The 14,989-nt window shown below is 39.5% G+C and overlaps 2 protein-coding genes across 3 annotated transcripts; one reads left to right on the top strand and one right to left on the bottom strand.

Annotated features, from left to right (window-relative positions):
- The first annotated feature begins 1,260 nt into the window (after window positions 1-1,260).
- LOC144075312 (transcriptional regulator QRICH1-like) lies at window positions 1,261-9,324 on the top strand. 2 transcript variants are annotated; one of them, XM_077602199.1, is made up of 12 exons: window positions 1,261-1,616; window positions 2,825-3,085; window positions 3,169-3,243; window positions 4,257-4,370; window positions 4,791-6,035; window positions 6,145-6,304; window positions 6,395-6,549; window positions 6,623-6,737; window positions 7,182-7,290; window positions 8,289-8,428; window positions 8,495-8,585; window positions 8,661-9,324. In XM_077602199.1, exons 1-12 carry the CDS (start codon window positions 1,608-1,610, stop codon window positions 8,842-8,844), a joined length of 2,658 nt encoding a protein of 885 aa, XP_077458325.1. In that variant the 5' UTR covers window positions 1,261-1,607; the 3' UTR covers window positions 8,845-9,324. The 2 variants fall into 2 exon arrangements, with proteins under 2 accessions (XP_077458325.1, XP_077458326.1); XM_077602200.1 differs by having other exon boundaries at window positions 1,262-1,696.
- Window positions 9,325-9,376: 52 nt separating this feature from the next.
- On the bottom strand, window positions 9,377-14,436 carry rpusd4 (RNA pseudouridine synthase D4). The gene is made up of 6 exons (XM_077602201.1): window positions 13,925-14,436; window positions 12,401-12,608; window positions 10,134-10,227; window positions 9,910-10,060; window positions 9,738-9,835; window positions 9,377-9,676 (listed from the first exon to the last, which is right to left on the bottom strand). The coding sequence occupies exons 1-6, from the start codon at window positions 14,343-14,345 to the stop codon at window positions 9,452-9,454; spliced, it is 1,197 nt and encodes a 398-aa protein (XP_077458327.1). The 5' UTR covers window positions 14,346-14,436; the 3' UTR covers window positions 9,377-9,451.
- Window positions 14,437-14,989: the final 553 nt, after the last annotated feature.

The raw sequence follows: 14,989 nt of genomic DNA, 5'->3' as shown, positions 1-14,989 counted from the left end.
CTTTCAGTGCGCTAACTTAGCTCCACATGCAAATAGTATATTGTTGTTTTGATTTAAAGCCATTTTCATAACGGACTATGCCAGAAATATGACAGGACAGGCTCGACTTTCATCATTAGCTTCGATGGCGATAGGAAAGAAGGAAGAAAGAAAGGAGGATGGATATTGTGTAAAAAGGATTTTTGGTGAGTAAAATATGGCCATATTCCTAAATAATTTTTCAATTGTGGGCCAAGTTCTGATATCTGAAAAGCTCCAGTGTTTGTATTTAAGCTCCAGTGTTTGTATTTAATCACAAAATGCTGCTAGGAAGTGGATTTTACCCCAGTTTAATTTTTGGCGTTTCACCATTGACGTCCGTCGCTGTCTTTTCCCGGGAAAAATCACCCCCCTGGCCTGGTTGTAATGTCTCAAAGCTCCAGTATTTGTATTCAATTAATAAATGATGCTAGGAAGTGGATTTTACCTAATTTTAGTGCATTTTTTTGTCATTTCACGTATGGACGTATCGACGTTCATCGCTGTCTTTTTACCGGGGAAATGATACTCCGGGCCCGGTTCTGATGTTTAAAAAGCTCCAGTATTTGTATTTAATCAATAAATGCTGTTTTTGGCTGGATTTTACCCCATTTTCGGGCAATGTTTGCCCTTACGCCATTGACGTTCATCGCTGTCTTTTCCCGGGAAAATCACCCCCTGGCCTGGTTTTAATGTCTGAAAAGCTCCAATATTTGTATTTAATCATGAAATGCTGCTAGGAAGTGGATTTTACCCCATTTTTGTGCATTAATTCATTGATTATTTTTTATGTGTCGCAGCTGTAGCTGCAGTAGAGGTTTTATAGCCATAAAATTGTTTTTGAGGGTTGGATTGATACGTTGAAGGCGCTACCAGAAAATGCACCGCCCACCACTGATATATATATATATATATATATATATATATATATATATATATATATATATATATATATATATATATATATATATATATATATATATATATATATTCATCCAATATTCAAAGAACGACATCAGTCATGCTTCTCATGTAAAATTATATTGTAATATAGTAAATTATCTCTGAAATATATATATTTATTTATTTTTTATGTATTTATTTATTCATCCAACATTCAAAGGACGACATCAGTCATGCTTCTTATGTAAAATTATATTGTAATATAAATAAATTATCTCTGAAATATGTGGGTTATTTATTGGAAATGTTTTCATTGGGTGGTCCAGTTAAAACCAAATTGTCTGTTTTCCCCATCAGGGGCCTATCCTTCCGTCGTTTTCTATTACTACACTGGATAAACCACGTAACCCGCAATTGCACGGCGTGTCGTTTGACCGCTCACAATGCTTGTGGATGAGTAACAATTGCCTTTGCTGGTGTCCGAGCGGGGTCGTTGTTTATGGAAACCGAAGGCCGCCTGGCTTTCAGCGTGGAAAAAAAGAAGACGCAGACGTCAGAGATCTCCTCGCCTGCTCCCCTAGTCTCCGCCGTCCCCTCTGTTCAATTCTTGTTGCAAACTAATCGTAGCATTGAGGGTGGAATTGCAGCGTCTGTCGCTGCATGTACTGCACGACGGCTCGGATGGCATGCTGCTGGTAGCTGGTAGACGATTATCGGCTTTTTAGTTTTTAACGGCGTGCCTTGGCGGAAAGGAGAGGAATTCGTTTTATTTAAGGTAGCATGACAGGATGCTACGCTAACTCTAGCTAGCGTCACGTCGTCCGATGTGAAATGGTGGTCTTAAAGCGTTACAAAGTGGTTGCCCTCGTAGTTTAGTCCTGAAATTTAAAGCGACCATGTTAGGTGCTAGTAAACATATTAATATTAATTCTTGTGGGGACGAGGATGTTTAGTTCGGCTAGCTGTGCGATGCTAGCTCGTTAACAATTAGCATAGCTTCTGTGGATTGGGTTTGCACTTTTAGCATTATTTTGTGCCTTTGTGTAAGTGTTTTGTACACTTAATAGTCACTCCTAAGCAAATACGTGCGAATTGCTTACTGTAGTTTTGTTTGGGAAACATTAACATAAACTAACGAATCAGCATTTATTCAAAGACCACAACACGACCGCAGCATTTAATCATGCATTGCCGTATAATGTTGAGTTATCTTGCGTATTTGTTCAAGCGCTATTCATGTACTTATTTCAAATGTAGAACTCTTAAATAGGTGTGTATAAAATTACAAAGATTAATAGCTTTACACCACCATAATTGGAAGCGCAATCTATACATGTTTTTAATAATTAAAGTATAATTTCCCTGGGAATATTAAAAGCTATAACCACAATTATCTGACCAATATCTTAGTATAATGTCCAAAGAAAATCAGAGGAAAATATGAGATGTTAAAGTTATATCAATTGGGACTTGATCAACAACGAGTCCAACAAACATTTGTGCCGATCGATCAAATTACATCACATAAACAGAATCATAGAAAAATATATTCTATTAAGAACGTTATTATGGATTTGAAAAATGCATTTACTCAACTAGATAGTTTTGATTGGGAGGGAGATTGAAAATTTTATAAGGTAGAAGATATGTAAGAAAAATACGTTCAAGAAATGTCCTAAAGGTTTTTTAAGGTATACTTGCTCATTTAAAAATTCCAAAATCAGCGATAAGACCAGGAAACATGTTCTAAGTCATTTATAGTGTTTAGGTGGATAATGCAAACTCTTTGAAACTTGGGAAACGATGTTTTCATGTACACTCCAAATGCATCATCAATAGTGTAGCTTTTGCAATTTCATTGTAAATCCATTTGCTGATATCCCATCTATTGTCTGTTTCTTAGGGTCAACTGACAATGAACGAGCAGGAGGCTGGTGTAGTCTCGTTTGACGAATACGTGCGCCAGAAGGCCCGAACTGTACCCCAGCACAGGATGAAGGAGTTCCTGGAATCCCTCTCCAAGGGGGAGTTCAGTCAGCAGGGAGGGGAGACCACCACCACTACTACCACCACCACAGCCATGGTCTACCAGGAGCAGACCAACAACTGCGTCTACACTGACAGCACAGAGGTGGCCGGGTCGCTACTGGAGCTGGCTTGTCCAGTAAGAACATCCCTTATTGAATTTGATCAGAAGGTGAACCGAATCCAACGTGTCATAATTACTGCTTCGACTGCTTTTAATAGGTACAGCTGACTTCAACAGAGATTTCACCTCAGCTTTCCATGCATTCGGAACCTGAACAGCAGCTACAAGTGCAGGTCTGTCATTTTTATTTATTTCTTACTGCAAAGTGTGTGTGCTGACAAAGTGCTAGACTCTTCCTTTAATAATTTTAAGTCTGACCTTAATCAAACAGCATTGTTTCTCAAATTGTATTCAGTCCAGGCATGTATTTTGTATTAGGAAAAATCTCGTGGCACACTAAAAAATGATTCTATAAAAAAAAGAATGACATCCACTGAAATAATAACATCGCAAATGACTTGCAAAACAATTTATTTGGTGTTAAATCTGCTCCTGTTGTGAATGACAGTGAATTATTTTGTTTGTTTATTTTCCTTGTAGTACTTGGTTATCACTGACATAGATGAACTATTTTATATTGTCCTTATTAAATTAAAAATGTCCACACAGTCTAAGTTAAAATCTGTTTATTCTCAAAAGCGCACAGCATGCTTGTCACACTGGATAAGAATAACTGGTATAAATAAAATAATGCACATAGTCAATTGTCTGTAATACATTTAAACTGTAGTATGGAGTGTATCCCAAGGGTGCCAAAATATCCCACCATTATTAAAAGACTGCCCCTCATGGTACCCATCTGAAGTTGAGTGAATATATGCCCCCTTCCAGTAATTGAAGTAATATAAAGTGTGATATAAATCTTCAAATTCAGGAAAAATACACACAAAAAGGTAACATTTGCAAACAACAGTTGTAATAAATTCTCATTAATATTGCAAAGTAAAATAATTACAAGTTATTATTGGAACAATCGGTCTATTTTTGCATTTGGAGTTTTCAGTGGACCTTACCTGTAGTTTTCCTTTTAAAGAAATATTGCTAATATTTTGATAACCATGCACGCCAGTGTCAGTCATTGGAAGCACGTATAGTTATGTATAAAAAAAAAAACCTGATATTATCAGTCAAAACTTAGTTTTTTTTTGAATGATTTTTTGAACAGCTAATACATTTTCAGATAGACTTATAGATTTAATTTAAAAAAAAACTGCGTGCTTTATCTTTTTGTTTTCCTCTGTGCCAGGTTCAGATCCAGGAGCAGCCAGTCTTGCAGATGGCCACTCAACAGGACATGCAAGGAATTTCAACATCTCAACTTGTACCACAGGAAGAGCTAACAGAGGAGCAGCAGCAGCAGGTACTATATCAAAATAAATAGCAGTTAATAAGATGAATCAGCAGGGCTCACTTTAATACAAACAATATGGTTTGTCATTTACTTGTTACATAATGTTTTGGGATTAATTTTACTGGTCAAAAATATGGGTATTGGATCAGTGTCTGCAAAACATATCTTGTAAAAAAAATTGATCCAAAGTATAAACAACCAGCATCTGACATCGCTAGTTTAAGTGTTGGCTATTGATGCCAGATTCAGTAACTGGAACTGATGCATGAAAAGGGAAGCTTTTCTACACACAGTGCCCTCATACGTGTAGTTTCAGTAATTTGGCGACCAGTGTTTTAGTTGCTGAGTTGTTAATTGCCCGAGAGTATTCTGTTGTCCGATCCAACGACACTACACTATCACGCTCACATTACCTCTCTGTTTTGACAGATTCAGGCACAGTTGGTTGCGGCCGTAAGCGGTGAACAGCAAATTCAGTTGGCGAGCGGTCACCAGATCCAGCTGCAAGGTACACAACAGATTCAACTCGCGGACGGCCAACAAATTCAGCTGGAGGCCGGCCAACAGATTCAGCTACAAGACGGACAACAGATTCAGCTGCCGGGCGGTCAGCACATTCAACTGCAGGGCGGACAACAGATTCAGCTACAAGACGGGCAGCAGATTCAGCTACAAGACGGGCAGCAGATTCAGCTACAAGACGGGCAGCAGATTCAGCTGCAAGACGGTCAGCAGATACAGCTACAAGACGGGCATCAGATACAGCTGCAAGACGGGCGTCAGATTCAGCTCCAAGATGGGCATCAGATTCAGCTCCAAGACGGACAGCAGATTCAGCTCCAAGACGGGCATCAGATTCAGCTCCAAGACGGACAGCAGATTCAGCTGCAAGACGGACAGCAAATTCAGCTTCCGGACGGTCAACACATTCAGCTGCAAGGCGGACAACAGATTCAACTACAAGATGGACGGCAAATTCAACTCATGGGAGGGCAGCACATCCAGCTACAAGACGGACAACAGATTCAATTACCGGACGGACAGCAGATCCACATTCAAACCATAGAGGCCATATCACCTTCGCAGGCACAGAACTCTCCCAGGGAGGCTGAAAGGCGGCCCAGCAATGCATTGTCGGTCCTTCCGCCAGCCAAGAAGCGCAAAGTAGACACTCCCTTGACTGTGTCCTACGCTGTTCCTCAAGGGCAGCAAGTAGCCACGGTCATCGCCATCCCTCAAGGGCAGCAACAAAACTATGTGTCCCTACGGCCCGATTTGCTCACGGTCGACAGCACGCAACTGTACAGCGCCACGGGAACCATCACGGGCCCCGCGGGGGAGACGTGGACCATCCCAGTTTACTCTACCGCTCAGCAGCAGGGCGTGACTCACATCGCTATACCGCAGGAGACGTACAACACGGTGCAGCTCGCCGCCACCAATGGCAAGACCGCTTCCTCGGCGAGGTCCGCCGAAGCGCAGTCCGCGTCCGCCGGCTCGCAAGAGGAAATCGTGCAGACGCTGTTTCCCGCTCAGTTCATGAATGGGAACATTCACATCCCGGTAGCTGTCCAGACTGTGGGCGGGACTTACAATGCCACACAGTCAGTGCACATATGGGATCCCAATCAGCAAGAGGGCCAAGATAACGGAAACGAGCAACTCCAGCTTCAGGTTAGTTACGGATTTACCGTATTTTCTCGCATATAAGCCGTATTTAGTTAGACGTACAGACCGTCCATGTATGAAAAGCATTCATTGCTATTCAATGTGTCCTGTACAGGAACAAGGACAGGTGGATGGTAATGCTGAGCAGTCTGCTGAAATTCTAGTTCCAATCTCTCTGAAGCCAGAAGAGGGTCTGGAGGTTTGGCGCCTTTGGGTAAAGAGGAAGAATGATGAGCTGATTAAGCAAGACAAGACAAAGCTTGCACCCATTGGACGTAGGTCCTTTTCGAGACTGACAGCTAGTGGACCTTGAATAAGGCTTCTGCCTTCAAGGCAACACCAAAGATGAATCGCTTTGTGTCCAGGTCGCCAACCGCTACGTTTTCAAGACGACTTGATTTCCAGCGCAGTGGCCGAGCTCAACCTCGGTCTTTCGCTGATGACCCAAGAGGCCCGAGGATCCGAGGAAGAGCAGTTTGCTCCAGATGTTCTTTATTATGTCTTCCTTTGTATTCAAAAGGTTTGTACACCTCCACTCTGGAATTTTGACACCGTCTCAAATGCTGAGTGGTTTTTTTTTGTCTTTTAAATAGTACCTCTTTGAAAATGGACGTGTGGATGACATTTTCTCCGATCCATACTACACTCGATTCTGTGAGAGTTTACATAAAATCCTTACTGGTTGGAAGCCCAGTGTCCATCCTCTAGGTGTGTATATACATACCATATTTTCTCGTATATATGCCGTATTTGTCGCTAAAAAAATGATGACTGAAGTGAGGGTAGGGCTTACATGCGCACAAATTCGACTGCAAACGAGACTGCTATGGACACACTACCTGGTTGTAGTGCTCACGTGACTTCCTTTTTGAATTTGTCTACGTGCAGGAAACACCCTTTAGGAATGTGCAATCCAGCAATCAATTTATACAGTATCTCAGAAATACCACATGCGATGATTTTTGTTAAAATTAATAATATGGAGGTGAAAATTGTAAAACTCAACGATTTTAAGGCAATTTTAAGGGTGCGGCTTATTTGCGGAGGCGGCTAATATGCGAGAATATACGGTATATAAAAACCTAAAAACAATTGTTATATTTATGTTTCTTTAAGATTTTCAGAATTAATTTTTGTATGTCTTCTTGCAAGGTTATATCATTCCGAGTCACGTGACGGAAGAGATGCTGTGGGAATGTAAACAACTGGGTGCACATTCACCTTGGACTTTGTTAACCACATTGATGTACTTTAACACAAAGTAAGTTTTATCCTCTTTACATATTTCCTCAAAAAGTTGCCTTTGCTCAAGTGTCATTTGCTCTGTGGGGATGCTACAAAAAAGAAAATGTTTTCCGAAACAATTCATGAAAACCTTCTAGAACCATTTATGATTGCTGAGCACAAAAATGCGTACTCTGTAAACTATGCAATTTAATTAAGGAAAATATACTGTAATTGTTACTATGGCCTTTCTCAACATCCAATCAGGATTCAGCTCTCAACTTCAAAGCTACAGCCCATTATTTTCGATTAGCCAGTTTTATTATGCATTTCTTTCCTCACAAGTGCGCCAAGAAAATATTGACGACTTCTTAAGTTATAGCAATATTAGTAATCAAAGGCATAAAAACATTGGATATTTTTTGATGACTTTAGAATGGTTGTGTTATTTTCAATAGGTCGGGTGTAACAGATTGTTTTTTTTACAAAATATATTTTTGATTGTTAACCTATAGGCTGGCATTGGCAGCAATAGATGTCCAATCTGTCTTGATTGATTTTACAATTTCTCACGTACAATTTTCACCGCCATATTCATGGTTTTACATGGGAGTACAAATGTGTTACTTTGAAGCGACAATAGCAAGCTTCTGCGCATATAAGCCGTACCCTTGATTCAGTCATCATTTTTTTAGTTACAAATAACTTATATGCGAGAAAATATAGTATGTGATGGGGAAATACCTAATATTGTCAAAATTGATGAACGATTCTATTTTTCTTCTTCTGTGCAATAACTTTGGGGTGTGCAATATCTTAGATTATGCAATATTTTAGAATTTACCTTAACAGTATGTGACTCTTTATATTACTTATGTTCTTTTACTGGGAAAACACACTTTGTGGAGTAGCACCACCAATTTCATTATACGCAGCTGTGTATGATGACAATAAAGGCTTTTGATTTGATTGATTTGATGCCACACTTCAAATAGACAGACTGCTGAACTCTTGGACATCCTTTTTTTCCCTCAGGTGTTTTCGTCTGTTAACACCTGAGCAACACCTCAAAGTGGCCTTCTCTAAGATCTTGAGACACACCAAGAAGAACCCCACTAATGCCAAGGATAAAGCAACTACTATCCGGATTCTTAGAGGGCAAAGTTCACATAAAGGTACGTTGCATTATTGCTTTGAAGTTTTCCTTTTTTTAATAACCTAATTGCTTCATTTATTGACAGGACCCGACGACCAATACGATGAGCAGATCGAGGATCCCGAGAACCCACTTCGTTGTCCGATCAAGCTTTATGATTTTTATCTATTCAAATGGTAAGTAGCACCCGATTGAAGAAATATGGATGGAATATTTCTGGTTTGACATGAATATTTTTGGACTCTTTCCAGCCCACAAAGCGTCAAAGGCCGGAACGACGCATACTACATGACCCCCGAGCACGTGGTGGCGCCCAATAGTCCCATGTGGTATTCTTCTCAGCCTCTCACGAGTAAGCAGGTGGAGCAGACACTGGCGCGCATTTTGGTGGTCCGAGAAATCCAGGAAATCATCGGCGCCGCTTCCGAGAGTTAAAAGGAGCGAGAGCGAAAGGAAGATTGTACAATTCTGTCACCGATTGTTGACTCTGCCGCCCTGCGCTCGGCTCAATAAACGCGTCGCCGCAACAATCAAAACGGAGAACCCAATGAATGAGTAGCCGAAGCCCTTGGAGAAATTGTGCATTACTGCATTCAAGACTTGAATCTGTTTTGAGGAAGAAAAAAACTGTTCCAGTTTCAAGTATTTTCAAAATGAGGGTATTTAATCGTTTACGTTAACCTCTTGTTTTGCTACCACGCCAACCTCCTCGCAGGGACCACTGCGCCCCTTTTTTTTGTATTGTGTTGATATGTACAAAGATAACCTCGTGCCTGTTTTCAAAGCGTTTGATCTGAGCTGTCTCGAGGTAAAAGCACTACGTTGTAGTCTTTCTCAGGTCGAAGGTTATTGACGGAGATTCATAAACATGTTCAACATCTTTGTGTACAGATGATTAAATACAAGTGGACAGGCCTTGCATTGAGAGTTACATACTGCGCCATTTAAGACGTGATGCCTCAAAATCAACCATACTAGTTGAGATGCATTTATTAAAATTAGACTGTACGATATCAAATCCAAGATACTATAAGGGTCACACTCAAACAATATCAGAAGGTGGTGTTTTGTCATCTTTTTCCCGAGGAAAAGTTAAATTCAGACGAGTGAGTGTTTGCGTAAAGAACTTTGGTAGCGGGCAAAGCACTCTGATAGTCCCGCTGCCAACTCCGGGCAGCGTCAGCTCACGGGCATGCAAGTGAAGCGGAAGATGGCGGGTCTTGCTCTGTTCCAGGCCGAGCTTTGCCAGCACACGTTCCGGTAATTTCTGTAGGGAAAATCTCCGCTATGAATAGCTGCAACATTTATTGTGAGTTTGAAATGCCTACCTGTGGTGCCAGTTTCTCTGTGTGCGAATATTTATGGTCTCCTAAAATGAGGCATGACATGGCGAATGCCATATGAACCCTCATCTGATGTTTCACTCCTATAAAACCAAGTCAGTCTTTGTATAATTCTGATATTTATATTATTGCGTACACCACTGTAACGGCATCTTACCAGTAAGAGGCTCCAGTTCAACGAGGCTACATCCGTTATGGCTGTCCAGGACTTTGTACTTTGTGGCGGCGGGAAGGGATTGGCGATTAGCTCGGATTTTTGTTAGTCCATCACCCAGGTCGTTCATTCTGTAAATGGGGCTTAAAGCCATCTGTAGTTTTTACAAAGAAGGAGCAACAGTGGGGAAATGATTCATAAGATAACGTTATCAGGCGGTTGGTTACCTTGTAGTGAGGCCGAGAACCCGTGACCGCTCTCTCAATGATGGGAATATCAATCATGCCTTCAGGCGGCACTGGTACGCCCACCGTCACAAGCCTACGGACATGGTTTCACGTTGGTCTTGGTTGCATTTTGTCCATACACAAAAGCGTTCTATTCACATTCTTGTGAGCAATAGCAGAAGACAGCCAAATACAGTAATACCTTGAGATATGAGCCTAATGCAATCCGGGACCGAGCTCGTATGTCGATTTACAACATGTATCTTAAACAATGATCAGCAATGAACTAAATACAAATTAATTCATTCCCACCCTGTGACAAAACACCAAAAAAACAGAATATTACAATGGAAAAACATTTGTATTGGTTCTATTTCACCATCTACTAACAGAATAACAAATAACTATCTAGTGCAAGGGTGTCAGACTCGGGTTGGTTCGCGGGCCGCATTAACGTCAACTCAGTTTCATGTGGGCCGGACCATTTAAGATATATTTAGATTTTTTTAAAATAAATTGATTAAAATAACTGGATTAAAAGCTGTGAATATTCAGTTTTGTATAGATCTAAAACAATGTTTATTTTAGCTTTTTTAATATATTTTTACATTTTACAAAATGATTTTTGAACTAAAAACAGAAAAAAATGATTAAAAAATGACAATTATTGATTTAAAAGGGGAAAAAACAGGAAATTTCATGTACATCTATACTCTTCATTTTAATTTGATCCTAAAACAGAAAGTCGGCACTCATGATTTACTTTCTCGGGGCGCACAAAATGATGGGCCAGATTTGGCCCCTGGGCCGCCACTTTGACACCTGTGATCTAGTGGTTATGATGTTCAATACTAAAATGAGACATTAATCAGTACTACGTGGAGTGGAGAGAGAGAGGAATGCGCTCGTAATAATACCCAACTTTAAATTTAATTTAAATAAACTTGGATTATGATACAGACACTCTTAAAATAAATTCTAATTCTAATTTACACTAAACTTAATTCTAATATTGTTTTATTTTTTTTATTTTTCTTCTGGCTTCGCTCTTTTTTGCTCGCTTCCACCTTCACTTTCATCCGGAGTTTTTAAAAGGAACCTATCTAGGGTTGTTCGCTTTTGTCTCCCCTTCAAAATATTCCGAAAATGACGCACACAAATGTCCTCACAATAGGATAACGCACAACCACTTGCCAACTTGTCCGGGTGCTCCTCTCGTATTGGCGAGCCAGCTCTGTCACGCTCACATCTCTCTCATGTTTTTCGATTATTTCGTGCTCAATATTGATTGTCATCATACGCCTTTTCTTCGCACAACCCTTCATTGCATCTGCTTGCTTTGGACCCATTATTTTTCCCTTAATTCTGCAGTAACGCAAAAAACACAGCAAAAATGCAACACACGGCGAGAAAGACGGTGCACTGTTATCATAAGCAGACTCTCGCGTCTCGGCCACCAGGCTCGATACGAAATTTTCAGGTTACAATTTTTTTTATATGCAAATGAGTAACTCGAGTAATATCCAAGTTACGAAATCCCCCCAAAAGTAAATGCATTTCCTTAACTGTTATTTTATTTTGAAAATATTGTCGCGGATGCATTGATTCTCACTTTAGATTATCGCTACCCTCTACTGGGCTCTCATTTCATCGCTCTCATTCTATCTCACATTATGACAATAAAAGCATTCAATTGGCTGTCTCACAACAACCACTATCCATGTTTCAAGATTCTCTCTTACATCCCTGTCCACCTCGACTAATTCCTCCCCTTATTAATGATTGCAATTCCTCTTATTAAGCGATTAAAAACTGGTGGACATACGTGGGTATCACATCTCCCATTATAACAGCCACAGCGGGAACTCTTTCAGCGGTGCAGGGCACATTTTCATATGCTTTATTTAATTTAAGACATTGATAAATCATGTCCTTATAATTTTCTCTCTTTTGTGTGTTCCCTCACATTTTTCCTACAAAATTGGGACACTTTGACCAATTTTAAAGGGTTTAGTTGGTTGTTGTGTGAGGACCGTGGAACGAATTAGTGAATTTACATATAAAGTACATCTCTATTTACGAACTTTTCAAGTTACGAAAAAAGTTCTGGAACCAATTAATTTCCTAAGTAAGAGGTACGACTATCTCAAAATTTGCCTCATATCTCAAAGCAAATATTTGCTCAGAATTTTACTGGTATCAAATTTCTCATATGTTGGGGCACTCGTAGGTCAAGGTATTACTGTAGACTAAAAGGAAAAACTTACCAGTACTTTCTTTGCACTTGATTACTTTTGTTGAGTTCCAGTACGTGTTCCACCGCTTCTTGGCTCCTTCCCAACAGGAGAGCGCCCGTCATCTCCTTCTCCAGGCCCAGGCAGGGCAGCAGCTGGGAGTTGGATCTGACTTTCATTCCGTCCATCATTTTGGAGAGCACGGGAAGCACGGAAGATATGGACGTGTCCCCAGTGGAATCTGACAAGATAAAAAGCAGCCAAAGATAAAACTTTTTTTTAAAAAAATGATTAAACATACCCTCGCACGAGTCCCAGCTTATTGCTTTCACCTTAAAAAATTTTTTTTAAAAAAAGCTCTGGCCATTTTTCAAATTATTTTAATTTGGGGGTTATTTTTTTTCATTAATTATTTTTGGGAAAAGTTTTTAAAATTCATTTATTTTCTCTGATTGTTTCTTAAATGAATCTTTTATTTATTATGCAAATTAATTTATTTTCTCAAGTTGTTTTTGGAAAATTTATTCTTTGTTTTTCAGATGAATTTATTTTTGGGGTTGTTTTTAGATTTTTTTTCTTTGTCAAATTAATTCAATTTTGGGGTTGTTTATTGAATTATTTTTTCTTCTTTGTTTCTCAAATAAATTTATTTTTATTATTTATTTAGTTTTCAGCCAGTAACTTATTAAAGGCCAAGATCATTTTCTTGGGAAAAAGATTTCATAATAATTCATAGTAATTGATGAATGTAAAAGAGCAGTGGAAGCAGGTGAATAAAAAGACTCTGGCTGCCATTGACAGGGATAGAAGTCTAATCCAATTTGACTGGGAGGGCTTGCACCAATCATTCCATCGAGTCCAGTTGAAATGGATTTGATTTCTGCTGCTGCTAATGGCAGTAAATTGATAAAGGCCTACCAAAACAAAAGAAGCTGGATATAAATGAATAAATAAATAATATTTACACTACTGTGCGGCCCGGCAGCTCGGGTCCTGGGTACAAATCCACCTGTGTGGGTTTCCTCCGGGTACTCCGGTTTCCTCCCACGTTCCAAAAACATGCATGGTAGGCTGATTGGACACTCTAAATTGCCCCTAGGTATGGGTGTGAGAGTGCATGGTTGTCCGTCTCCTTGTAACCTGTGATCGGCTGGCCGCTGATTTGGGGTAGGCTCCAGCTCCCCCCGCGACCCTAATGAGGATAAAGCGGTTCAGAAAATAAGATGAGAGATGGGGGCGATTTATACTATTGAAACTTTGCAAAGCAAAGAGAAAATTTCCAAAAGAGATCACAACCAGGACCACTCCATTTTCACATTGTGTTTGTTTACAAAAGTTATATAAAAACAAAACACTACTGAAATTCTAAACCATTGATTTAAACATGTCAGGTTTTGTCACCTGAAGTAACAAAGATAAAATGTTTGAATGACTAACTCAATCTTGTGTTAAATCTGAGAATAACTGAATGCATGCTGAGTTTAAGCTTCTTGTGCGTGCCATATCCAATAATAGCTTCATGATTCGGTAGTTTGGACACCCCTTCAATTTGTTTACCTTTCACAGGAAGCCCATACGGTTTGTTGATGATGACCACATGCTGATCCTGGTACAGCACACTTTTTCTCAGATGCTTAGCCAGCACATTAGGATGAACATTTTGAAGCTGCAGACTGAAGCGTTTTAAGTCCATTATCCTCCTTTGTTGGTCAGTCATAGGGAGTTCCGCTGCCCGGGTAATGCTATTGGACTTCTCCTGCCGGAGCTTTCGAGCCAAGTCAATGGCACGAAGGGGACTTTTATCCCCTTTCCCAGGATCTGGAGCTTGCTTCGTGGCCGTGGTCTGACTTCGGCTGGGGCAAACAAACGACGTCCCCGAACACCGGTGGCATTTAGTCTGTGTTTTTTTCAGAGGTTGGAGAAGGAAATTCCAGTTGACAGTCAATAGGTTTCTAGCACATTGGTTCATATTGATCATGAGAGTTTAAAGAGAATTAAGGGCAATGTAATGCCTCTGTATGACACGCGCGTGTGTTGCAATAAATACTTCCGGGTTGTCCTGACAAAAATAATTCCGGGTATTGCTCGCAAACACAACGAAGACTATGTTGACTACTTGTTTATTTCTTGCTTATTTGTTTATTATTTATGCATTACTTATTATCATCGTTGTTGTTATTATTTATGCATTACTTCTTATTATTATTTATGAATTACTTCTTATTATTATTTATGCATGACTGCTTATTATTATTTATGCATTACTTCTTCTTATTGTTATTATTATTATTGTTGTTGTTATTATTATTGTTATCATTAGTGTTATTATTATTAATATGTGTTCATAATGTATTTGTTTGTTTGTTGTTGTTATTTGTGCACTTCGTGGTGAAGCTTTAAATTATACTCGTTATACTTGCATAATAACAATAAAAAAAACAATTATATTACTTTTTTCTATTGATGTCTGAAAGGGGCCGGCGCAGCGACCCTAGTGAGGATAAAGCGGTTCAGAAATTCAATGCATTAGTAATAACTTAACAAGTAAGTAAATTGTGAAGATTTTTTTGGGGAATCAGTCATCGAATTTTAATATCAATTAGCACCCAAAAATAGTAATTT

The sequence above is a fragment of the Stigmatopora argus genome, chromosome 6 (assembly GCF_051989625.1).
Source record: "Stigmatopora argus isolate UIUO_Sarg chromosome 6, RoL_Sarg_1.0, whole genome shotgun sequence".
NCBI classification, from domain to species: domain Eukaryota; kingdom Metazoa; phylum Chordata; class Actinopteri; order Syngnathiformes; family Syngnathidae; genus Stigmatopora; species Stigmatopora argus.
The sequence above is the reverse complement of the archived record's forward strand: the minus strand, read 5'-3'. Positions and strand labels throughout refer to the sequence as shown.

What these genes read in the sequence shown, in the direction of transcription:
- LOC144075312 (XM_077602199.1), top strand. An exon ending in ACGAGCAACTCCAGCTTCAG is followed by an intron (nt 6,036 to 6,144) that starts GTTAGTTACGGA and finishes TGTCCTGTACAG; the next exon opens with GAACAAGGACAGGTGGATGG. An exon ending in GATTTTTATCTATTCAAATG is followed by an intron (nt 8,586 to 8,660) that starts GTAAGTAGCACC and finishes GACTCTTTCCAG; the next exon opens with CCCACAAAGCGTCAAAGGCC.
- rpusd4 (XM_077602201.1), bottom strand. Translation starts at nt 14,345, where the DNA reads ATGATCAATATGAACCAATGTGCTAGAAACCTATTGACTGTCAACTGG. An exon ending in GTATGGGCTTCCTGTGAAAG is followed by an intron (nt 12,609 to 13,924) that starts GTAAACAAATTG and finishes TTATCTTGTCAG; the next exon opens with ATTCCACTGGGGACACGTCC. An exon ending in TGAACTGGAGCCTCTTACTG is followed by an intron (nt 9,836 to 9,909) that starts GTAAGATGCCGT and finishes TTGGTTTTATAG; the next exon opens with GAGTGAAACATCAGATGAGG.